General features: G+C 39.3%; 1 protein-coding gene across 1 annotated transcript in view; it reads right to left on the reverse strand.

Annotated features, from left to right (window-relative positions):
* arhgef10 (Rho guanine nucleotide exchange factor (GEF) 10) overlaps positions 1–26,599 on the reverse strand; it is a 175,267-nt gene that overhangs the window by 24,704 nt on the left and 123,964 nt on the right. The window contains exons 16-18 of the mRNA XM_048597102.1: positions 22,870–23,015; positions 16,260–16,435; positions 47–162 (exon numbers count right to left, since the gene is read on the reverse strand). Coding sequence (XP_048453059.1) covers positions 47–162; positions 16,260–16,435; positions 22,870–23,015 — 438 coding nt within the window. The remainder of the gene's footprint in view (positions 1–46; positions 163–16,259; positions 16,436–22,869; positions 23,016–26,599) is intronic.

Below are 26,599 nucleotides of genomic sequence, written 5' to 3' on the forward strand. Positions count from 1 at the left end.
CTATGACTATATTTTTAAATATAAATGTGGTAAAGTTTTACAATACCTGATAATTTCCTTTTAAAGTACCAACAAGCTGCGTAATCTGGCCAATCACACTTAAATCATGCATTAGGTTTTGTAAATCCTGATACAGCTGTCCTGGTCCCATATACAGCTTGTCTGGAAAAATGAAGTTGAAATAAATGAGGAACTGAGTAGTACAAAGAGATAGCAGTCTATTGCTGAAATATACCAATTTATTCAAAAATTATTCCATTATTCTTGAATACTGGGGATTAATAGTACATTAAATCATAATAATTGAATTCTTCTGCTTATCTACTATTCCAAACAAATCTAAGATATTAATGGGACTAGATATGTTGAATTGCTAATTTATATCTTAACTCCTTCTACCTGTTTTGATTCCATGATGCTCATTTAACGAAAGTTAAAGGGGATAAAATTTTGAGTCAAATTCTCTGGCTGCCTGCCTTTTGTCATCCTTCTTCGGTCTCTCCGTCAACACCAACAGTCAGATGCAAATGTTTGGCTTCTCCAGAAAACTGGGTTCTGACTGTCACAGCAACTCCAGTTACCCAGTGGGTGATTCTTCTTCTGGAGAAATGGCAAGCAAGGCACTGCATAAAGTCACCATTCACAATGATGAAAAGCAACAAAAGCATTGTGAACGGTTACTGAATTTAATGAAAACCCAGTTGCTAAAAAAAAAAAAATCAGAAATTTTGGGTAGAATCATCTTGTTTGCTGATGAGCTTGGAGGTGGGAGGGACATTTAACCAAACTTGTTCCTGAAATTTGCTGCCATCCTGTCTCTGCCAGAATTGAGTTCTAGTCAGAAAGGTCCATGGTTGACCTTCGCATCTATCAATTAATGCCCTCCAGTGATCACTTAACAGCTTCATTCTGCTGCCCTTGGTATTCCCCAGCAGCAGGCGGGACTATTGTCACGCAATGTGCACAGTAACTGGAACTGTTCGGCCAATGTAGTGATTGGAACCAGGTGTATCTCCTTGACTATGAGGTCCTTGATTGGGATTGTTAACCTGGCTCAATAAGGGAGCCCTGGGTGACAGTTATAAACAGGGACTGACAGTGAGCTGGCCAGTGTACAATGCGTATGTAAGTAAAGGGTGACTTGTTGATGGGCTACTGTGCTCTGTGCAGTTATTTCAGCTAGTTTGTCAGCTTTGGGGGGGAATGGAGGTGTATGCTGTGGAAATCAGCCAAACATTAAATCATTGTTAATGACAACCCTTCCTTTCATGTAGAGTAACATCTATTGTAGCTGCTGGGACAGGTTTTATCTACCCTCATTGATACAAGCAGACTTTTTTTTAAAAGGTTTGTGGGATCTTGACAGCTTGAGATTATTTTTAGCACTCGCTAACATTGGTAGACTTCTTCACATTTTTAAAGATCTGTGTATTTAAATCATTTTGCAGCTCGACAATTATAGAAATCCTATCTTTCCTTCAAGAATACTTAAGATTATTCTTAAAAATCATAATACCTACACTGTGGATAAGACATTGCCACAGCATGGAGTTCAAATGGCCTTGTGGAGACTGGATTTCCCACATGCGTGTCATAATCAGGCCTCTTGCTCTTAGCAGCAAAAATGTGATCAGTCAGAATTATAATTATAGAGTCACAGACTCGCCACAGAAATGTAGAGTTTTGCGTAGTACTAAACGTGACAGGAACGTTTAACATCCGACAGGAGTTTAATATAGCAGAAGTTTAACTGAATTAGTTCTTGATTCTACCGCAAAATCAAAAACCATAACAAGTTCTAAACAAAATCATGGCAATAAAAATGATAGATGGTCTGTCCCTTTAATTTATGCAATTACGTTTTAACATCTCAAAATATTTCTTGCAGAGTTTAAACTTTCAGTGCTTAGACCCATATACCTTATGTGCCTTGCATGGTAATTGAAGCATGTACAAAGTAACTATTGTCATACTTGTAATCCCCCCTGTTATAAAGGGATTGCCAACCTATGACATATGGGATGATCAAACATTGCCAACCAGAATCCCAAAAAGCACCTTTATCAAAGGTTTCCTTCATAGACTGCAAACAAGTTGTGTTTCTGGAGATTTAGAACAATGTAGCAGTAGTGAATAACTGTGGGCAGTTTCTCTGGCTAATTCAGTCAGTGCAAACACCAACTTCAATGCCCAGAGGAAGAACTTTCTGTACCAACCATAGCTATTAGAATTATAATTGTAACTAGTTTGTCAATAAAATTTGCAGAACATGTGTTGCCCTTTGAATTAAAAATACAACAGAAAGCAGAACTTATTTTATCCTCTTCAGAGAATACCAGCCAAAAAAGGGCCCCAGGACTTCCAGCAGTCCTTTAATTCCAGTTTTTATATTCAATATTATAATTGAAATTGTTTTTAATTGGCTAAACAATTGTAAAACTGCACATATTTCAGGGGAAGTAACTATTTGGAGTTCCTTCAAAGAATAAAAAATGAGATTTGAGGCATTGCCTGTATCAGATTTTGCTTGTTAATGTTTCACTAGCCACGTGGGTGCTTTCCTGGTGTTGGAAAGTATAGAATAAATTCTTTGTACAATGGTGTCTTTTTCACTATGTCACTATATGTATACACACTGCCACGGGGAATTTTGGGGAAAATATAAGCACTACTGCTGGGCCCCCTTTGGGTGCAGAGGTAGTTTGGGGAAATAAAGGGAAAAAAAAAACAGAAGTGTCAGGGGTTTTGCTCACTCTAGGAGTTGGTTCTGTGCCAGCTGAGTCAGTTTCTTCTCCTATGCATGTGTAAATAAAGGGTGACTTGGTGACTGGATTTAAAAAAGTGACATTTGAATAGGAAGCAAATAGATGTCTCATTGTTTTACATACTGTTTTGAGATTAATACTTTTTCAAATGCACTGTATGGAGTGCCAAAGGATATCTGATGTATTAAATATCAAGCATTCTCTGATTTATTTAAACAAATGGTTCTCTCTGCAAAGTAAATCTGCTAATTGGTATTGGCGACAGCTCAGCTGACCTGTTTTTTGACCCAATGGAAGAAATCCTGTTAATTTAACAGGCCCTTGGTAGATGTTAGCAAGGGTCAGAGTGGAAAAAGGTTGAATGTACGCAAAAGGTCCAGAAATAGGCATTTCAGCTTTCAAACACTCTCCATTCAAAGTTTTTTTTAAACTAAAAGTAACATCCGTTTGGAAATAAAGCAGTTTCATATAATGAGTTCAGAAATAGTTTTGATTAACGATACGTCTTAAGAATTAGCATTTGTCCCAAAAAAGGTAACCAGTCAAGATTTCAAAGACTTTCCAGTTTTTGTAAGAAGGAATCTTAAATCAGAATGTCTTTGTATTAAAGGGCATTTAATTGCTGTTTGTTACAGCAGCCATGCTAACCATCCAACCAAAATATTCAAAACTAAATTGTCTGATAGGCAATCCTTTTCATGCTTGCAGCTTCTATCCCTAGGAGTACTATGGTTAATAATCTTTATACTTGTTTGCAAAACCACCACCCTTCCCCAAGACCGCAAACCTCCGGTCCCCACCCTGAGTTATCAAGGCTATCACAATTAAACCATATCATGAAAGCAGTCACTACACTTTGCATTTTTGAATTGAAGTTCTATGCCAGGGTAATTTTGCATTTGTATTTTTCATAATTACAAATATTCCATCCAAAAATAAAGCTAGAGTTCATTGTACCATATATATTCTTCCTCCGCAATCTAATAGCAGTTCCTAAATGACAACATACGATTATGGGAAACGCAATGATAAATCTTTTCCTGCAACTGCTGACAAAGCAAGCTTAGTGAGCCATTCCGAACAACTGAAGACTTTGCTTGCTTTTATTTAAGTATTTACACAATCTTTAGCATTGCAATTGAATTAGTGACAATAATTTAAAGACATGAATAAAATGTCACATGTCCGTCCAAGACAATCAATGTGCTAAAAATCACTTAAATGTGTTGGAGACACAGAAAGCAAATCAATTTTATATCATATGATTGGTCTCTATTTGTGTCTTTGAAGTTTTAGAAAGAAAAATATTCTGTGAATTGACGTACTGATAGCTCTCAGTATACATTGTGCCATCAGGATTCAGGGAGTAAAGATTACAAAGTGAAACCTGGTAAATAACAAATACATTAGTGACAAGCATCAAGTTGCCTTCCTTCACAGATGCTGTTATTTTTAACATGGTCATTCTATGCACTGTAGCAATTTTTTCGCAACAATCTTGAAAGTACAAACTGAGATCACAATTTGCATGTAATGAGCTTCAACAATGCTAAGAATCACCCTCCCACTCACCCGCTTTCAGATCTGTTCATTTAACGGTCTGGCAGCCAAAATTCAGGTCTCATTGCGAACCACTCTCACTTGGAGCAGAATGTAACTTCAGTATTGAACAGAGTGTCTTTGTTCTATTGACCAGCATTAGGCCAGTCAAAGGCCAAAAAAGTGAGAATGCGAAGACAGGTTGTTCCAGTATATTGCAGTTAGCAAAGCAAAGTCTCAGTACAGATCGAGAACATTCAGGAGGGAAAACACAATAGGTCACTTTGTGTTGGAGTGAAACCATGAATTTTCTGATTGAGTGGCAAGTCTGTAGAGATACTGATTGATGGCTGGGATTCTCAGGCCTGTTCTTCACTGCAAAGCAACAGCAGCGTGAGACAGCCATTCACCTCATTCACTCCTCAAGGCCAAATCTCCAAAAGGAAATGGATCAAGGGTGAAAAATTGAGAGAAATATGTCGACGGAAGGGATAAGTGGAGAGGAGTTCCTGGCTGTGTGGAGCAGCAACTGCTTGGACAGAGATAATAATAGCTTTTTGAAAGCATCCTCCACATATTTTAAACCACTTGTTCGGAATGTTATTTTGGTCTTTTCATTCAATCTCTGTGATTTAAGGTTTTGTTAACCTTCCCCATCTTCACAGAAGGAATTTTAACAATTTTCCTGGAAATCTTTCAAGTGTAAGAAAGTTCCAGATAAAATAAACTTTTACTAATTTCCATGACAACATATTCAAGTTTGACCCTCTGAAATTTATTCTTCATCATTCTCATTTTTGCCTTTGTTGTGTCATAAGTACTAGTGCACCACATCAATTACCAGAGTTCATGCCTCACCCACTGGATATCTGAGCTGTTAGTTTCCCTGACTCAGCTATTCAATGGGAATCACTTTACCACTCACTAGGTGTTCCATTATGTTATCTTGGAAGTTACTGCTTTGAATGTTTATCTTCAAATATTTGTACAAGGGTTATCATAGAATCCCTATAATGTGGAAGTTGGCCATTTGGTCCATCAAGTCCACACCGCCCTTCCGAAGAGTATCCCACCCTGATCCAACCCTATCCCTGTGACCCTGCATTTCCCATGGTTAATCCACCTAGTCTGCAAATCCCTGGACGCTATTAGCAATTTAGCATGGCCAATCCACCTAACCTGCACGTTATTGGACTAGGGAAAGAAACCAGAGCTCCCACGCAGACACGGGAAGAATGTGAAAACTACACAAAGACAGTTGCCTGAGGCTGGAATCAAACCTGGGTCCCTGGCGCAGTGAGGTAGCAGTGCTAACCACTGATGCAACAATGCTGCCCATACCCTTGTCCTCTCAGTTATCCTTCAAGGTGAAGACATCCATATTTAACATCTCAGGTTCTACTGGGTATCTGAGATGGTAGATGAGTCTGACTTATGCCTGGAAGGTTCTGTGGAAAATTAAGTGTTTTAGATGAATGGACTATTGGCTTGGGAATTCCTCTCTTTGTGTTTTCAATCTGCCTCTGAACTGTGCTTCCTATCAAGGAGTCTACTACATTTTCGGTTTGCTTGCCCCAGGTGCAGCAATCCCAGACAAAAGTCTATGTCAAAAGTCCAAAATGAAACCTTTCACGTGCCCTTGTAGCACTACCTCAACCGTAAGAGTGCACCCCAGATGCAAGCTCTCTATAGAAGACAGGCCTTGCTACGAGAATATTAGAATTCCTGCTTACATGATCAGTTCAACTCAGTTGGAAGGGTCTCATTGTGGTGTGGAAGCTTGCCATGGATGCTCAGGTGAGTTAATCTCAGCATCTGGTATTGTGACTTGCTGTCTGATTTTGAAAAGCTTCCGAGTGTAGCTCAAGTGAAAATGATTGGACTTTTCAGTGTGATAGTGGTTCCCAAACCACATCTGATGAATACAGAGCAGAATGGGCAGGAAAACTGCTTTACAGACTTCCAGCTTGATAGACAGCCTTACTCCTTTTCATTCCCAGACTGATATTTGACCTCTCCTGAAGAATGGTGTAACAAAGGGGTATAAAATATACTATTATCATCATAGAGCCAGATAGGTTTTGGTTTCAGCTCTGTGAATGTAACTTCTTTTCTTCTCAAGAAGATAGAATGTCATATGGGAAAGTGACATGAATGGAGTCGTAGAGCTGTACAGCATGGAAATAGACACTTCAGTCCAACTCTTCCATGCTGACCAGATATCCTAAATTATTTGCCAGTCTCATTTGCCAGCATTTGGCCCACGTCCCTCTCAACCTTTCCTATTCATATACCCATCCAGATACCTTTTAAATGTTGTAATTGTACCACTTCCTGTAGCAGGGAGACCAGAACTGCACACAGTATTCCAATAATGGACTAACCAATGTCTTGTATAGCTGCAACACCGCCTCCCAACTTCTATACTCAATGCATTGACCAATAAAGGCAAGCATACCAAACACCTTCTTCACTATCCTGTATACCTGCAACTCCACTTTCAAGGAACTATGAACCTGCACTCCAAGGTCTCTTGTTCAGCAACAATCCCCAAGACCTTACCATTAAGTGTATAAGTCTTGGCCTGATTTACCTTTGCAAAATGCAGCACCTCATATTTATGTAAATTAAACTCCATCTGCCACTCCTCTGCCCATTGGCCCATCTGATCAAGGTCCCGTTGTACTCTGAGGTAACCTTCTTTAACCGTCCACCATACCTCCAACTTTGGTGTCATCTGTAAACTTACTAACCATACTTCCTATATTCACATCCAAATCATTCATATACAAATGACAAAAACGCAGTGGACCCAGCTCTGATCCTTGTTGTACACCACTGGTCACAGGACTCCGGTCTGAAAAGCAACCCTCCACCACTCTGTCCTCTACCTTCAAGCCAAATGAATGTATCATTTCCAAGAAATCATGCAACTTTGCATATGCTTAGTCAGATGTGCATGAAATTAAATGAAGATACGTTTATACCACCGGAGTTCATGACATAGGAAAATACAATTGATCAAGGTCACTTCTAGTTTCGTTTGAATTCAGTTTAGAAGAATCTGTTTTCAGTTTCATCATAGCAGAGGAATACGACTTTCAGTTCAGAACAGTTTCAATCCAGTAGAACAGTTTTAGTTTGTGAATTTTCTAAGAGATTTTGTGAAAGTTTAAGTTGTCAGAATTGAAAAGAGCTTTAGATCATCCAAATTGGAAAGACATCTCTAGTCCATCAAAAATGAAAAGAATCAATCAATCAATTAAGAAAGAAATTGAAGAAGAGAAGTAACACTTTACTGTCATTGAGTGTCTAAAGGATACGGCTGATAAACAGATTAAACCTTTGCTTTGCTACTTATGTTGAAATTTTTCTCAGGTGCCATAAACATTTTTGTATTTTGTGCGAAGGCAAACAAACATAACGTTAAGAGCATTGATAGCCTCATGTGACTATATTCAGGAACTAACCACCACTGTAACTGACTTCAAAAATTAAACATGATCTAAGAAGCCAGGTTTACATAAGGATGTTATGTTTTTCAATAAGACCATCAGCTAGAATCATAACAGAACACTTTTGGAATTTTTGCAGCTATTTCATCATCAATATAGTCAGCTTAAGAGAATGTGTTGATGAGATAAGCAATTTTATCATTGTTGACTCGTGTCCACCATAGAAAAAAATCTCAAACTCAAGATATATAAAGATGGCTTCTGGAACAGGTTGACTTGTGACTTCAGTTTTCAACATGTTGAACATAAGCTGAGCTTGTCTCATGCAGTGGAGAACAGTCCTTGCCAGACCGCATGTACAGCTCTGAACCAGCAGTTAGTGCACAATCTTCCATTACTTTCCAAAGGGCTTCTTGGCTGATTCTGTCGAAGACCTTGGTCAAGTCAACCATCTAGCATGAGGTCCATATTCTGTTCTTGGCATTTCTCCTGGGGCTGCCTAATTGAAAGCACCATACTAGTTGGTTCCTCAGCCTTTTCCAAAATTTCACGGATTCTCTAGAAGCAGATCCTGGTCACACTAAGCAGTTCTGAAGGATTTTAGCAAAGACTTTGCAAATGATGGAGATGAAATACATCCTCTTTGATTTTCACAAGATTGGGGATTTTCTTTCAGCTTGTTCAAGCGGAAAGTTGAAGCAACTTTGCATTCTTATGGGATGGTTCCTTCCTGCCGCATAGACTGAAAGATTTCAGTGAAATTTTTGAGCAGGCATTGTGCTCTAGGCTGGTAGACCCCAGTGGAGGTTTGTCACTAGAAAGGAGCTGGAAAGAGTTGTTGCAGATCACCAAGCATGGAAGAGGTAATTGGAGACGAAACAACAATGTTCTCCTCCTGAAGACGTATGTTGAACACAAACTCTTATACACCAATAACGTTTTTCACTTCCCCATCACAAGAAGAGCCAAATTTAAATTACAATCAACAGCATGAAAACATGTATCAGATATCTGTAACAAACACAGAATGCCAGAGAAACTCAGCAGGTCTGGCAGCATCTGTACAGCAAGAGAAGCAGAATTAATATAGAGTGCGGTATGACTCTTGAAACATTGCCCTTAAAAGATCTCTGCAGTTGCTATTCCTAGCATATCCTACCTGCATATCTAACACCCTGGGTTGTGTTTTGAGCTCTCCTCTGCGATAAATTTGAGTTGGGGAAGGCATTTCACCTTCCTATCTCCACCCTGATTAAGTCCAGAGCCTTTCGAATTCGCAGACTATTGCCAATTGAGGCCATTAAGTAATTAATGCCCAATGAACAGCCACTCATATAAACACAGCAGTGGGTGGGGCTGGAGCACAACACACAAACCTGCTCTCCCAGCAGGATGGAGAAAGGGTTTCCTCATTTAAAGGCACTTAGTGCCTCATTGAGGGACCCAGCATCAGGAAGGATACGCTTGTTGAGAGCCACACTCTATCTTGGATGCTAATCTCACTACATCTACCTCTCCCTGTGACCCTCACCTCACCAAATTGCTCCTGCCATCTCTACAGTCTGGCCTGGATCATACTGCAATCCCAGACATCAGATGTGTGTCGTTCTAGCTATTTTTAGAATCGATCTGTATTCTTCTGATAATTGTGGCTATGTAGTCAAAGAAATAGCCATCTCTTCCTCTCTCACCTCTGCTACTCTAAGACTTGGGAGCAGAAACTATTTAGAGAATAATAACAAAGAATAGCCTCAAGATATTCTTACCAATTTCATCCAAAAAAAATCCTGAAGCTGATATAGCCATTGTCAGTTTCTGTTCTCATGCAAATTTGTCTTTACTTTGAAAATATTCATATAATCTTACTAGGTTTACAAAGAATCTACAACATTGGAGAAACTTGATAAAGGGAAGTAAATAATGCAAACAATATTGAAAACCCTGAAGTAGAAACTTTCAGCTCTGGGTGTGCAGTGATGTTTACAACCTTTGTTTGTACTGACTCAGGCATTCTTTAAATGAATGATGTGGGTGTAGTGCTCATGTCAGCATACAAAATCATCAATGGGAATTGGCTAGCTGGTTTTTATGCAGTGATACCATTTCTAATTAATCTTAAGTTCCATGTCAAAATTTTGCTTGGCAGAAAACATTCAAACATACAAGAGTCTATTCATGTTAGTCATCAGAATAAAATACTGTGCTTGTACAAATTTGTGGGATATCATAATAGACCAGCAGGCTTATATCATGCACTAGTTTTCAATAAGCTACTAAATTAGAAAGCACTGCAAGGTGACTGTCAGAGTATATTTCTTAATTTCCTTCAATAAAAAATGCTATTTCTACAAGTTCTGGCTCGCTGTTTAATTATTAGTCAACCAACTTATTTTTGAAACTCACAATTGTATGGAACCATCACCAGCAGTGCACATAATTGATGTGAGAAAATTATGAAATAAAAGAGGTCGCTTTTTATGCAATTCCAGGGCAGCCTCCCTGCCATTGTCCTCCTGCACCATTTTGAATAACCAGTTCAAAGTTCTCATCAATATTTGTATCTGCAAAATTGCATTCAGTCTTAATGGAATGCCTATTGTTAAACGTTTAAGATAATAAATGTTAAGAAAGGGCTTATGGTTAAAAACTGGAAAACCTGTGAGGAGATGAAATGACAGAGTTTGATTATGAGGATGGGCCTCTGAAGTGATCTCAGTGGTCACGTGTTAGTGATCTAGGAAGTGACTGAACCCTGTACCACTTGGAGTCTGTTCTTCTGTCCCCTACCATCACACACAGTGTAACAATAGACATAGGTTAACAGTTACTAAGAAATCTGGCCTGAGAGAGAAGCGATACCTGAAGAAGCCATACAAAATCAAGATCAAACGATAGTGGCAAGTAATAAATGGACAGTTCTCAAAGTTCTGTTCTCTAAACTACAACATTAATTATTCAAATATTTAACAAATGCCAAATTGCTCCATGATATTTGTAGAAATTACAGATATTTTCTAATCAACCTGTTTCAGATGTGTTATGACACACCTTTGGAGCAGATGGGACTTGTACCCTGGCCTCCTGGCTCAGACGTAGGAACAGTACAAGTGCACCACAACTTATACAAGTTATTAACTAGTATTCAACAACATATATACTGCAGGTATCCTTTTTCATGTGTAGAACATCTAGTGTAATAAACTGTAGTTTCAAAACCATAGAACATGGTCCCTTGGTGAATATTCTGCATGGAGGTCTACAGATATCAAAGGCCTGAAGTGTGTGCATGTATGCGCGCACACACACACACCCCACCCCCACCAACGGATCATGTCACAAAGGGCTGAAATGCATATTGCAGCAAGTAATCAGTGTACCTGAATAATGCTATAAGAACACCGAACCTGATCTACATGTTTTTCCAACATAGAAAGAGGCCAAGCTTTAAACCAAAATGCTGAATGTAGACAACAATATCAGCAATCCCAAAATTCTCCTATTCTGATTAATAAAGCTTTCAGTGACATCGCAAGATGTATGTATAATATGTTTTAGGAAGTAGTAGTAAAGATTTGACTTGACAGTGCTTTGTGTGCAGGTTTATTTGAGCAGATGAAGTTTTATTCATAATGTCTGTTTGTAAATGCTCTCTTCGATGCATTGAAATACACATTCACTATACAAAACAATTTTGCAGACAAAAACCCTTTAAAATGCCAACAACATGGAGCTCTCAGAGAACTGGAGCAGTACGTTTAGACACAACCATATACATAATAAGTAGTGCACAGAGTCGTTTCTTTTCAGGAATGAATGCCAAGAAATACGTCATAATGAAGTAACCCACCAGTCAAAGACAAAAAACAATCTTGCCAGGAGGAGCTGAAAAATGAAAGAGGTGTGTCAGGTTTTGGTGAAGTCATTGCAAAGAGCTTCTACATGTTTGCGATTTATTGGCTTAGTACCATGTATATCAAATCATAACTTAATGGCAATGCAAAATGAAAATGCTACCTTTCACTCTCCCACTTACCAAGCTGGCAATTAGCTTTGCACAAAGCCTATAAATATTTTCACACAAAAGTGTTTTATGCCAACCTCAGGTACTCGCAACCATTGGAAAATATACAATTAATTGATATTATATTACTTTCGGTCAAGTAACTGATGGATAAGTTCAGAAGAAAATGGCATCGCGTATTAAAAGTTGACTCATTATTTTAAGTGCTTTGCAAATGTAACTCATGCATCTGATTACACATTACTAAAAAAGCAAACCATGAAGTGAGTACTTGTCCACTTACCATAATGCAACAATTGTGGGGAACATCATCTTGTGAAAACGTGAATGGGATTGATTTATTAATTCCATATACTGACACATCTCATGTCAGTACCACACAACAAGACCAGCACAGCATGAACATTATTATTCAGCAATTGAAGAAAATGTAAACTCCCCACCCCTTCCATTCTGACAATTATACCATAGAGTTTACATCCCGGCAGATAGAGCAAGTTCACTAGGAAGTAATGAAATGCCAATGTTAAAACAGAATTATTTAATTATAAGATTGCATTCAATATTTTAGAATAAAAGGATAGAAGAAAGAGGGGATGTGGCATACATATTTTGAAACTTCTGAGTTAAGAGGTTAGCAGAAAATGGGAAGCAACAAGCTCAAAAACAAGATTGTGGAATAATAGGTCTTTCAGAACAAGAGGTCCACCAAAGTAAGACAGACGCTGAGAAACACAATAGGGAATTCAGAAGAAACTTCTTTTACCAAAGAATGGGAATTGACCAGTTTCTCTGCAGTTTTATTTTATGTAATACATATGTAATCATCATATGTTTGCTAAATTTTGGAGTTCTTTCTGAATCTTAGTGGTTCAATCCAACTTAACGAGTCAATAATTCCTCATATATAATGACCAATGATATCTTTCATTGCCAGGGCAAACAGGATTGATAAACACTGGTAGCATAATGGGGAAGAATGGCTTCTGAATGTCAAGAGTTTTCCTCAGGCTAACAACTGGAAACACTGTTATGTTAAGGTAATGATTCTGAAACATTAATGTTAAAGTTGAATTAAGCATTGCTCAATTTGATGATGTCACACAACCTATGGGTGGAGGAGAAGGAATTGAGCACAGGGTCCCCATGGAAGTTGATGTCATCTTTGGCTCTTGATAAATTTCTGCAATAATACTGAACAGTTGTATTTCATAAACATTTACATTTAAGTGTTATTTCATCTCAAGTCCTCTCATATACTCTGAATTTCTTGAAGTTTTCCAAAGAGCCACTGAATTCAGCTCAAAACATCAACTCTGTTGGTCTCAGCAAATTTAGCAACATCTGTGCAAAGATTCTCCAGCACCTTCTGTTTTTATTTCAGATCTCCAGAATTTGCAGCATTTTGGTTTTATAATATTACGTCTTTTTGTAATTATGCCTAACTAGTCAATGTAGCTTCTATCTACTACTGTCATGCAATAAACTACATCTTGGTGTTAAGATAAGTGCATCTTCTTATTAAGACTGAGTAGTGGTTTATGCTCTATCAATGCTCATTTGTTGGGCCCGTAGATTCAACACAGAAAGGAGAATTGGCAGCAGCACTTTACCCAAACCACAAGCTACCAGTGGTTGAACGCAAGCTATGACACAAATGTGCCACAAATAGACATCTGAGGCTAAATATTTAAAATAGCTCATGCCTGGATCAGAGCAATTCGGCAGGCAATTTGGAGCCATCAGTCTCTATGCCAGTTCCCTGCCATGATCCTGACATGGAACCATTTTGAAAGAGGCCAACTTGGGATCAGAATGACTATCTACTGTCAAGCACTGGCAGGTAGCAATTTAGAATCGTCAGATTTAATTAAGGAGCCATTAAAACTCCATTCCCCTGCCAACTGGGATTTCTAGTTGGCAAGTGGGTAACTCACATTGGCCTATAATATGTGTTGCACTCAGGGCAGCCAGTTTGGACATGTGGGAAGGGTACACCATGGATCAAGCAAGGGGCACAAAACAATGTCTACACTGGCACAAGGTATGTATTTTCTTCCTTGTGATAATGCATGTAACTATTTCTTCCCATAAGATAAAACTTACAGCAGCAGAATTAGACCATTTGGCCCAGTGAATCTGCTCCACTACTCGATCATGGCTGATTTGTTTCTAAACCTCATTCTTCTGCCTTCTCCCTGTAACTTTTGATCCGTTTACCAGTCAAGAACTCAATGACTTGGCCTCCACAGCCCTATGTGGCAATGAGTTTCACAGACTGAATACACTTTGGCTGAAACAATTCCTCTTCATCAAAGTTCTAAAGGGTCATCCCTTCAATGAGGCTGTACCTGCGGGTCCTAGTTTCTACACCTGGTGGAAACATCTTCTCCATGTCCACTCTATCCAAACCTCTCAGTATTCTGTAAGTCTCAATCAGATTTCACACCCCCCCCGACCCCATCTTTCTAAACTTGAGTACAGACCCAAAGTCCTCAGCTACTCCTCATATGACATCGTGGGGTTCATCCCTAGGGTTATTTTTGTAAACCTCCTCTTGACCACCTCTAATTCCAGCACATCTTTCCTTAAATGCGGGCTGCAAAACTGCCACAATATTCAAATTGTGACCTTATACAGCCTTAGCAGTACATCTGCTCTTGCATTCTGGCCCTCTTGAAATGAATGTTAACATTGCATTTGCCTTCATAACTGACAACTGAATTTGCTTGTTAATCTGAGGACAATCCTGAACTAGACTCTCAACTCTCTTGTGCTTCAGATTTCCAAAGCCTTTCCCCATTTAGAAAATAGTCTATGCCTCTATTCTTCCTACCAAAGTGCAAAACCTCATACTTTCCCACATTGTATTCCATCTGCCACTTATTGCCTACTCTCCTAGCCTGTCCATGTCCTTCTGAAGCCTCAACACTACTTTCCCTCCACCTATCATAGTGTCATCTCCAAACGTCGCAACAATGCCCGTAGTTCATTCGTCCATGGTTGATGTGTTAATGTATAACGTGAATAGTTGTGGTCCCAACACTAACCCTACTGAACTCCAACAGTCACCGGCTGCTATTCTGAAAAAGACCCCTTTATCCCTATTCTCTGACTTTTGCCAGTTAGCCAATCCTCCATCCATGCCAGTCCCTTGCCCCTAACACCGTGGGCCTTTATCTTATTCAGTAGCCTCTGCTGTGACACCTTGTCAAAGGACTTCTGGAATCCAAATAGATCACATCCACTGGCTCTCCTTTACGTAACTTGCTTGATACATCCTCAAAGAATTCAAACTGATTTGTTAGGCATGACCTTACCATGTCTTTATTGATGTTGGGATACTCTCTGTCACCTTGGAAGCAGCAGCTTGCTCTGAGGCAATAGTGAAGTAACCAGCGGCATTTCCCAAAGGTGAAATAGGAGAGTTTGAGTTTTTCTCAATGGTGACTTGTGAATAGACTTCTGATAAAAGGTGAACGGGGCAACTTGAATTGAATCTCTTCTCTCACCCCTTACATGCTATTTTTTTTTTGCAGCGATTCACCTCATGTCACTTCTCAAGTGATAAAGCTGATCCACTAAAATTGAGATGCAGTTCAAAAGCACACATGCATTTCCTGCATCTCATTAAAGGTTTGACAAAGTATTGGATTTTGGAAGTATGTTCATAAATCCAGTCTCCTATCATAAAGTTAAATGTCACAGGTTTTCTTTTGGTATCCGTGGAATTTTGGGGTAACATATAAAGTTTAAATGTACAGTTTCCTTAAAACTGCTGATATCAATAAATAATGAGTTTTGAACATACAATTTATTCATCAGCAATTCATTCGTTCACATGTGCTCTGTCTAAAGACAGCTCTTTGGCTCATTGTCTGTTGATACTTTAGCCTGAGCTATTTACTTAATGCTGTCCTAGGTGACTCGCCATTCTCCTCAGCTCTCAAGTGGATGGGCCAGGAACTAGGTCACAAGTGTATGTTGTCGAAGGGGAATTGAACCCGCTCTGTTCGCGTTACTCTGAATGACATGCAATCCAAATGAACTAACCACCCCCTTCTTCAACATAACAGTGTAAAGAATGACCTTTTCAAAAGTGGAAGTAAATGGAATGCACTGCCTGGAAGCGTGGTGGAGGCCAGTTATTTGAAGTATTCAAGAGGGCACTGGACGGTTATTTAATGTAAACAATGTGCAGAGTTAAGGGAGAAGGCAAGGGTTTGCTGCTGCTCAGTGAAAAATGCTCAAAGAGTTTGTGCAGATACGATGGGTTGAATGTTCTCCTTTAGGACTGCAACGAAATCAGTGAAGCAAAAGTAGATTCACAAAAGGACCCAAGATTCCAGTGCCCAAATAGGACACAGCCTGCAAATTTACAATCCCTGGTAAGAACGACTATAATGTCTCACACGCCAGAAAACAAACATACTTCAGGGTTTGTATGTCTGACCTATCAAAGTGAGAAAACATTCTTACTTGGTTTTGTACTAATTAGGATCTTTTCTCCAGAATGTGGTGGGGTAAATCTATTTTTTTCTGCCAGATCCTCACTGTTCCCAAATTCCACAACTTCAACTTGAGATAGCGGTACACTCCACTTCAACAAGTATCTCAGGCCAGAGGGTATTGCACCACTGTTGTCATACTGGACACTGAAAAAGACAATAAGACAGTCAAATAGAACATCAGGTAAATCTAACTACTCATCATGGTCAATTGGAGCCAAACTTTCCAATGCTGCAAATTGCTTAGCAATTGTAAATGGCTTTAACATGCTAGAAAACAATTAAGCCAATCGAGAACGGGCAATAAATGTTCACATCATCAGTCACATCCAGCAAGAATGTCAGAAGAGGTTATCAATGGGTAAATTGAGAAGAAATTTCTGGTATCTACCCACACATAATTAAATACAGAAATCCCAAAGTTCTGTCCAATCTCTTTCATTCCAATCTCTTTCATAACCTTTGCTACACCTATAGCTTACCACGAGATCTATCATTTAACTAAATGAAGAACATGAAATTGCAGCACCTAGCTACTCTTTTCATTTCATCATGTGTGTTCTGCCTGAAGGTTTCAGCCTGAGCTGTTTTTCTTGGCAGCATTTGTCATTGGTGGTTTGCCATACCTTTCATTCCCAGGGGTAAGGCGAGGCAATGGATTCCCAGTCTATCTCAGGCACCTCCCACCTATCCATTAGATACATACTAAACATGCAAGAAAAAAGTTTGGGTTTTTCCAATCAAGTGTAAGTGAGTTTTTAATAACAGAATAAGTTATAATTGCTGTCAATCAATCTCTTGGGTATAAACGTGGAGTCTCCTTCTTGAGATGTAATTATGTCAGAGACTTAAAGAAGTTATTTTCCTCCTGCCTTTAATTCCTTTATCCCTGGTTTAATCTTTTAACTTTATTCTACACACTAATTTGCTTTTTCTAAATGGTTTAGCATAAAAAAACAAAGCTTCCTGCTTTAGACTGTATGGGAGAGAAATACATTTGCATTATGCAACTTCAAATGGTTTGATGCAGACAATGTTAATTCCCTAGGGGCAGGCAACACTGCGAGATACTACCTATGTAACTTGCATGGGATTCATCAATGATATCCAAACACTAAAATGTTTTAACGGAATGAAACCTGAAGGACCCAGAATTGACCCAGGCACTGGAAACAACAAACTCAGCCCTATCCACATTGCAAAGTCCTTTTTATTAACATCTGGGTATTAGTGCCAAAATTTCCAAAGTTCTCTCACCTTCCAACATTCATGTGGTACTACCATTGTTTCAAAATGGAATAGATTTCAAACAAACTGGAAATCCAGGAGGCAGTGTGGGCCATCAACAGCAGCTGAACACCATCTGCATTCTCATGACCTGGGATATCTCCTACTCTACCACTAACATTAAGCGAGGAGATTAACCCTGGTTCTGTGGAGGGGCCATTTCAACAGCAGCAGCAGCATGGATTCCTAAAATTAGGTGGCAACCTGGTGAAGCAACGACACAGGACAAATTGTGCACCAAACAGCAGATGCACCAAGTGATAAACAGAGCAAAGCGATCCCACAACCAATGGATCAGATCAAAGCTGGCAGTCCTGCCACATTCAGACATGAATGGTGGTAAGCAATTAAACAATCCACTGGAGGAGGCTTTACAAATATCCCCATCCTCAATGACGGAGAAGCCCAGTTCATCAGTGCAAAAGATCAACATTTAAATCAATCTTCAGTCAGAAGTGCCAAACAGATGATCCATCTCAGCCTCTTACAGCATCACAGATGACAGTCTTCAGTCAATTCAATTCACTTCGAGTGATATTAATAAACAGCTGAAGTCACTGAACACTGCAAAGGTGACTGAAATGTGACTGTCTATTCTGGCAATAATCCAGAAGTCTTGTGCTCCAGAACTTGTCATGCCCCCAGCCAAGACATTCCAGCACAATTACAATACTGGTACCTAACCAACGACATGGAAAATTGCCCAACTACATCCTGCACAGAAAAAGCAGGATAAAATGAGCCCTACCAATTATCATTCAGTCAGTCTACCCTCGATAATCAGTAAAGCAATGGAAGGGGTCATCAACAGTGCTTTGAAGCAGCACTTGCTCAGCAATAGGCTGCACACTGACACTCAGTTTAGATACTATGGGGGCCACTCAACTCCTGACTTCGTCAGAGCCTTGATTCCAACGTGGACAGAAAAGCTGACTCCGGAAGTGAAGTGATATTGAGTACCCCTGACATCAAGGTTACAATTGACCGTACGTGGCATGAAGGAGCCCTGGTGATTGGAACCATGGCCAGGTAGATCTCATTGACTATGAGATTCTTGATTGGCCCAAGTTAACAACCCCTATCAGGGAGCCCTGGCTGACAGATATAAATGGTTTCCCCACCTGAGCCAGGAGGCCTTGCTTCATGACCTACCTGCTTCAGATGTGTGCAACAACATCTCTGAACAGGTTGAGTAAAGCAAATTTAACAGGTTTTAAAATAAACAGGAGATTCAAAAGGTCTCCACATTTTAGGGATTGGCTTTGAGCTGGCTAGTCACAGCCCATGTACAGTGCACATGGGGTGACTTGGTGAAGGGATACCAGCTTCTGTGCAGTTATTTCACCTTGCAAAACAGCGACTAATGGGAATCAGTCTGCTGGTTGGAGTCAACCTGGCACAAAGGAATAATTGTGAGGTTAGTTATCACAGATCTGGGACATCACTCCAGGAGTTCCTCAGGTCCTAGGTCCAACTACCTCCAGACGTTTCATTAATGATCTTCCCCCATCATAAGGTCAAAAGTGGAGAAATCTGCTGTTAATTGCATAATGTTCACCATTTGCGGCTCCTCAGATACTAAAGCAGTCAATGCTCAAATGCAGCAAGATCTGGACAATATCCAGACTTGGGCTTACAAGTGGTTAGTAACATTCATTAATAACAATAATAACATTCAATAACAGTGCTGCAAATGATTATCTCCAACAAAAGAGAATCTTATCATTGCCCCTTGAAGTTCAATGGAATTATCATTACTGAATTCCCCACTATCGACCTCCTGGGAATTTCTATTGGCCAGAAACTGAACTATAAATACCGTGGCTACAACAGCAGATCATAGATTAGAAATTCTGCACCACATAACCCACTCCCTGATTGCTCAACCCTGTCCACCATCTACAAGGCACAAGTCAGGGGAGAGATAAAATACTCCCCACTTGCCTGGATGGGTGCAGCTCCAGCAACACTTAAGAAGTTTCAAATCATCTAGGACAAAGTAACTAGCTTGATTGGCACCACGTCCACAAACATCCGCTCTCTCCACCACTGATAATCAGTAACAGCAATGTGTACCATCCACAAGATCCACTGCAGAAATTCACCAAGGCTCCTTAGAAAGAACCTTCCAAACCCATGACCATTATTATCTAGAAACAGAAAGGTTGTAAATACTTGTCAACATGCCCACCTGCAAGTCCTTCTTTGAGCGACTCATCATTTGACCTGAGAAACATATTACTGTTCATTCACTATCTCTGGGCCAGTATCCTGGAACTCCCTCCCTAACAGCATTGAGGTATACAACCAATTGGACTGCAGCAGCTTAAGGCAGTTCACCTCCACCTTGTCAAGGACAGTTAGAATTGAGTAATAAATGCTGACACAGGAAGCATAGCCCACATTCCTTGAATGAATCTAAAAACAGTAGTAACCTATGACAGTGCCTGCCCCCCAGTAACTGATGGAAGCCTACATATCCAACACTAATAACAAATTACCAAACAGCACTCCCTCAGTGAAGATTCTTCAATCTGTTTGGTTCAGGAAACAGACTGTTGTTTGGTTTGGTCACACAAGTCCTGGCTTCCTTTTCAGGATACTAATAACACAAACTGCAGTGCTAAAGCCCACACACCTTTTCTGTGCAATGCAAGCATAGCAAGTGATGTTCGTTTGTCACAGACTTTAAAATCCAGATCAATATTTTCAACAGAAATATCACACACTAAAGAAGTGTTGTGCCCAGTAATTTTGTATCAAAACTAAATGATGATATAAATATGAAAAAAAATACATTTGAAATGATTTAATTAAAACTGTTTCCACATATTTTTCATAACTGCAAAACAATGGTCTGATTTGATTAAACAAAAGCTAAAATTAATAGGACATTGATCTATCGCATGACAGCAGAATTATACTTCTCTACTACTATTGTATCTTATTAGATGAACATGCAGGGCCAAACTTAGTCAACACAAACCAGCAGGAAGCAAAATAGCTTGACTCAAAATCAGGCATTCCTTGTTGTAACTCCTCCAGTAATTGTAAGACTTTTTTCAAGATGATGAGAGAGAGTATTTTACAGAACCAGATTAATTATAAATTTGACAGATGTCAATAAAGGTGTAGGTCTAAATTTTCACAAAAATTATCTTAGTTAATGACACAACATGCTCTGCATAAAACCAGAATAGTTGTGCTAGTTTACAAAATGTCTATTAATTGATTAAAATCATAGAATCATGAAATCCCTAGAGTGGGGAAGCAGGCCATTCAGCCCATCAAGTCTGCCTCGACTCTCCAAAGATCATCAGAAACTTCAGAGGCTTAATCACAAAATACAATGCCAGCCAAATTGAGTGATGCAGACCAGAAAGGCCTCAAATTCAGTGACTATTCCGAACTAAGTTAACTGATTTTAGTCAGAATTTCTGTGCCTGCCTACAACAATTCCGACTTGGGGACATTATTTAAAAATTCAGCGAAGCTTCCAAATCCTCACGACTAACCTACAGCCTCTGATGTGTGGTTTGGTTAAAATCAACTGACCATATAACTTTTTTTGATTCTTTATGAAGAATAGCTCCTAAAGGGTTGCCATAAATCGTTGGAGTTCATGCATGTAACTGAAAATAGCTGGATTTTGGAGAAGGGATTGATAGTTTAAGTAGGTAGAAAAATTCCTTCTCTCACTAAACAATCTTTCCCTATGGTCTCTGGTTAATTTGTTTTCATCAACACTGATTTTTAAAAATAAATTCTCACACAGGGTGTGGCTGACATTTGATGTCCAATCTCAAGTTGTCCTTAAATAGAATGGATTGATAGGCCATTTCAGAGGGCAGTTAAAAGTCAACCACATTATTGACAGTCTTGAGTCACATGTAGACTAAACTAGGTAAGGCCGGCAGATTTCCTTTCTTGAAAGACATTCATGAACTGGATGGTTGGCTTTTAATTCCAGAATTTCAAATTCAAATTTCACCATCTACCGTGGTGGGATTTGGACCCATGTTTCCAGAATGTTAGCTTGAGCTCTTCATTACTAATCCAGTGACATCGCCACTCTGTATCACTTTCTCCACAATATCACTGGCTAATCATCTGTCTACCAGTAGATATGGAGTACTTGCAGTAAAATCATCCTCACTGTTGGGCAATAGTAAATCATGGACACAGCAACACAGTCTTGCCTTAATAACGTCCAATCTATCTTAAAACAAAGAATTGATCTGTCCACTAAGATTCCATGAAGCAATTACACCATTTGAACAATTTGTTGCTTTCAGGAAAATGTTTAAAACTGTGTGATCTCTGTGCTTTTTAGAGCTACAAGGTACTTGAAATTGATCTGAAAGCTTCCCAGGCTCACTGACATAACCAGGAGTAAGTTAGGAGCTGTCAATCACTGAGCTAGGTCCTAATATAACAACATTCAAACACGCAGATCAAGTCTGCAACTATGAGTGAGCAGTAACAAAACTTAAAACTTGCACAAGACTTGGAGTAATACAGCATGGAAACAGACCCTTCGATCCAACCAGTCCATGCCGAATATAATCCCAAACTAAACTACGCCCACCTGCCTGCTCCTGGCCCATATCCCTCCAAACCTTTCCTATTCAGGTATCTATCCAAACGTCTTTTAAACATTGTAACTGTAACCGCAGCCCTTCATTCAAACAAGCAAGGAAGCCATTTACCAACATTCCTTTCTGAATGTTTCTGGGGGCATTCTTGGCTATTATTCATTTTTCTAACTGACATGGAGTGAAAATTTGCAAATGTACAAGATCAACATTTGATGTTTCCTTGCTTCAAGAACCAAAAAGATTGAATCTTTCTGCAGTGAGCAAATAGGCACATCAATACTTTGAAACAACTCTACACGTTAAGAAAAGTCAGCGAGGATTGAATAGCTGATAGAAATCTCAGTTTAATCAGTTGAGGAACTGATAGAAAAAAATCAAACTTTCTAGGAGAGACGAGGAAGCTTCTGATGATGAGTAAAAACCAAAGTTGGAACTTGGTGAGATTTATGGGAAAGGGGGAGACTGTGGTCATGCTACTGGGATAGTTTTGAGGGTCACAGCTTTTAGAGAAACAGTATCATTGCTCACATTCCTATGGGTCACTTCACATTTTTTATGAAGAAATTGAATAATTAAAGAAAGATAGTAATACCTTCACAATATTGAAATGAACGAAAGTACACTTAGCCAATACTAACAATTACACTAATATCATGCAGGATGTAAGATTTAAAATATATATTTTGCTATACGTACCGAGAGCTGACTGTAGCACACATAAGTACATCATTTAACATGAACAGACGTCGCTCTTTGGTTTTCACAATTTCTCCTTTCTCAGTGTAAACCGTTTCCACCATGTCATCTGACCTTATGAGGTATCTGTTTCCGCTACGAAGAAGCTGTATCAATAGAAAAGTGGGGTATAACTGACTAATATAGATCAACTGCCGACAACATAAGCTAAAATGACAGGAAAAATATTCGTCATCCCGAAACTCTCTCAACACAACAGACAGAACGTGCTAAAAAAGAGCACCGCATGGATGTTCCATTAAGATATCTTCTTGCATCCTCTGGTTATGCACTGTTTCCTGCTGCAAGTGCAAGCTGATAGCAAGTGAAAGGGGGGATCTGGGTTTCAGTAAATTACAGGACCATGAGGGTCACCTTAGCTATTTAGATTTAAGGGTTGACAAAGTAAGTGAGGAATGACCGAGAAAGCAGGGGAGTTAGAGTTAAATAAGGTACAGCAAGAGAAAAGAAGATTGGATTGAGAGGAAGAAAAAGCAAAGGAGAAATATGAAAAACATAATTTAAAAAATGTGTAACAATCAATTACCTTGAAATAGTCAATATTTTCAATTTCTGGGCTAGAGAACTGGATCACCATTGCAATAGAAATGACCATGTTTTTAAAGGAATATCTGTTTGCCAATTGTATCTTTCTGTGGCAAGTCTAATGGACAACCAAGTTACAAATCTAACAACTTCTTAGAATAACAAAAAGAATGAGAGTGAGATGCAGCGAGTACAACCAGAGTAGCAGTATAAAACAACTAGCAAGAGCCAGTGATTTAAAGCTCATCATAAAACTCTTAATTGCCTGAACGTGCTGTTTGGTTTTGCAATAATCGCTGTGTGTGTCTTTAACATGTCTATTTTTCCAGCGATGTGAAACAGCTAAACAATCGAGCCACGTTGCTGTGATATTAAAAAAAAATGCACTGAATGTTTCAAAAGTACTGGTCAAAAACTTTCTTCCTGGGGACAACTTGGAAGTTGGATCCAAAAATCCCAATGGCTTATTCCTTTTTCTGCCATCTCGTCACATCCACATATCTTCCCAAGATCACTAGAATATACCCAAGTGTAAAACGTGTATGCATCAATGTTATGAATCATGGTCCAAAAACAGCTAAAAATTCACATCCGTATTATGCTTCTTTAAGTTACAATTCATTTAATCATTATTCATGCACAGCAGCATGTTTATGAACCTGCATTTCTGGGAATTTTCATTTTTAATGAATTTACAAAAAGACAAATGAGACTGAAAAGCATGAATTAAACAGAAAACATAGATCAGGGCTCAGGGAGGTTAACATTGAAGAAAACCTTCAAACAATGACCATAAAACGTCAAACTGACTGTTTTGTTTTCTGCTCTCGTGTTAAGTTATACCAAACAGAATTGGAGGACATACACTTCAAAGCCTTATGGCCATGGCCAGTTTAATGGAAGGCAGAGATAACAAGGTGTAGAGCTGGATGAACACAGCAGGCCAAGCAGCATCAGAGGAGCAGGAAGGCTGACGTTTCCGGCCTAGACCGTTCTTCAGAAATGAAAGGCATTTTGTTTAAGCAGTCTGATGGGTGGACGAGAAAAATTCAAGAGAGTTGGGTTGATTTGGTGCCCAATCTTTTAAATCAGGCATTTAGCTCATGTTCATATCACCTGTACTGGATGGGATACATGTACAGACGTGGAGAAAGGTGAGGACGTGAGTAGTCGGGACAGTTATAATTTTCGAAGCCTTCTTTGAATTGGGGCAGTGGCAGATGAGCGGAGAATTTCAAATCTGGCATCCTTGTTTAAAAAAAGGGTGCAAGGATAAAACCAGGAAATACAGTCCAGTCAGTTTAACTTCAGTTTTGAGAAACAATAACCTTGGACAAAATCAATTTTCACTGAGATAAGTGCAGATTATTTAGAGAAAAGCAGGAAGGATTTGTTAAAGGTAAACTGTCATATGGTAACAGAAATGTTTGATAATGGTAATTCAGTCAATTGGTTTATACGAATTTCCAAGAGGCATTTAATAAAAAAAACACAATAGATTTGCCAGCAAATTTGAAGCATGATACGTACAATGCTTTTCTTGATTTGTATTAATGGCCTAGACTTGGATAGTCCGGGCATAATTTCAAAACTTGGAGATGGTACAAAACTTGGAAGCATTGAGAAATATGAGGAGGATAGTGTGGAACTTCAAAGGGCCGACAGCCCGAAGGAACGGTGGGCACATGAAAGGCGAAATTTAATGCAGGGTAATGTGAAGTGGATCATTTTGATAGGAAGAATGAGGAAAGATTGTGCAAAATAAAAGGACACTTGGAGCGCAGCAGCAGAAAGACCTGGAAGTATATGTTCATGAAACATTGAAAATGGTAGGGCAGGTTAAAAACATGATTTTAATAACAGACATTATACATTATACATTATACATTATACATTAGGGTACAGAGTGCAAAAACAAGGTAGCTACGATGAATCTTTACAAAACATAGGTTTGGCCTCAAATGAAATATGGTCTACAAATCTGGCCCCGCATTATGGGAAAGATAGGAAGACTGTAGAGGGGTTGAAAAAAAGATAAACAAAAATGGTCCAAGGATGAAGCAGTTCAGTTACATTGGAAGAATGGAATTGGAGGTTTTTCTCCTTGCAGAAGATGAGATTCAGAAGAGATTTTGTTGCAGTGCTCAACATCATAGGGGTTGCACCATGGACAGAAACCGTTTGCACTGGTGAAAGGATCCACAGCACATCCATTTAGGATGCATATGAAAAGAAGTTGAGGACTTTTTACACCCCCTCCCGTCTTAACCCAGTGAGTAAAAATCTGGGATGCACTACCTAAGTTGGTAGTGGAGGCATGTAACCTGGTGTTTCAAAACAGAATTGGATAAATACCTGAAGGAGAAAGATTTATAGAGCTATGGGAAAACAGCAGGGGAAGCAGACTGAGATTCTCTGAGATGGCCTTCCAGAAAGCTAGCATGGATATGATGGGTCAAATGGTCTCCTTCTCTGCCACAGTATTCTGTGATGCAAACTAAAAGTTACTAGCATCCTAGGGCTGCTTATTATACACTACCGTAGTGATGGCTTTCACTGTAATGGCATGTAACATAGATTATGTGATTAGTCCACATTCCCTGAGCTCAATCCCTGTTATAGAGAGGGTGTGCAGGTGATCCAATCAGCAGCCTACCACTATATGTGAAGAAATTAAGGATTCACAGACTGTTAAAAGCTCAAATGACATCAATACCACCATGCTCACGTTGTTACACAGTTGGCATGGACAGGCCAGTGAGAATCTTTGGAGGATGCCCTTTGCTCACTGGGGGCACCTCTGAGAAGACAAACTCTCTTTTGTCCTATACTTAAAATCCCATGCCTTTTCTCTCTCTCAGGTGGGCAATTAGGACCAACCCAATAGCCCTGATCTCCCTCGCTGTGGGATTTGTAGGATCTCCTTTGTGGGTCTGCCTGCACCCGTGTAGTGTGCACTACAGAGTTCAGAGCACTAATAGGACAGTGCCAACATACATTCTGGGGGTTTGGGGGTGGGGTGGAGGCCGGCCCCTTGTAGTTTTCCATCCATGCTCTTGACTTTTTACACATTAACTGAGAGTCATCCAGCACACTGAGTAAATTCTACGCCTACCTAGCCCTTAATATATGTCCTATGGACAAA

The sequence above is a fragment of the Rhincodon typus genome, chromosome 5 (assembly GCF_021869965.1).
Source record: "Rhincodon typus isolate 14 chromosome 5, sRhiTyp1.1, whole genome shotgun sequence".
NCBI classification, from domain to species: domain Eukaryota; kingdom Metazoa; phylum Chordata; class Chondrichthyes; order Orectolobiformes; family Rhincodontidae; genus Rhincodon; species Rhincodon typus.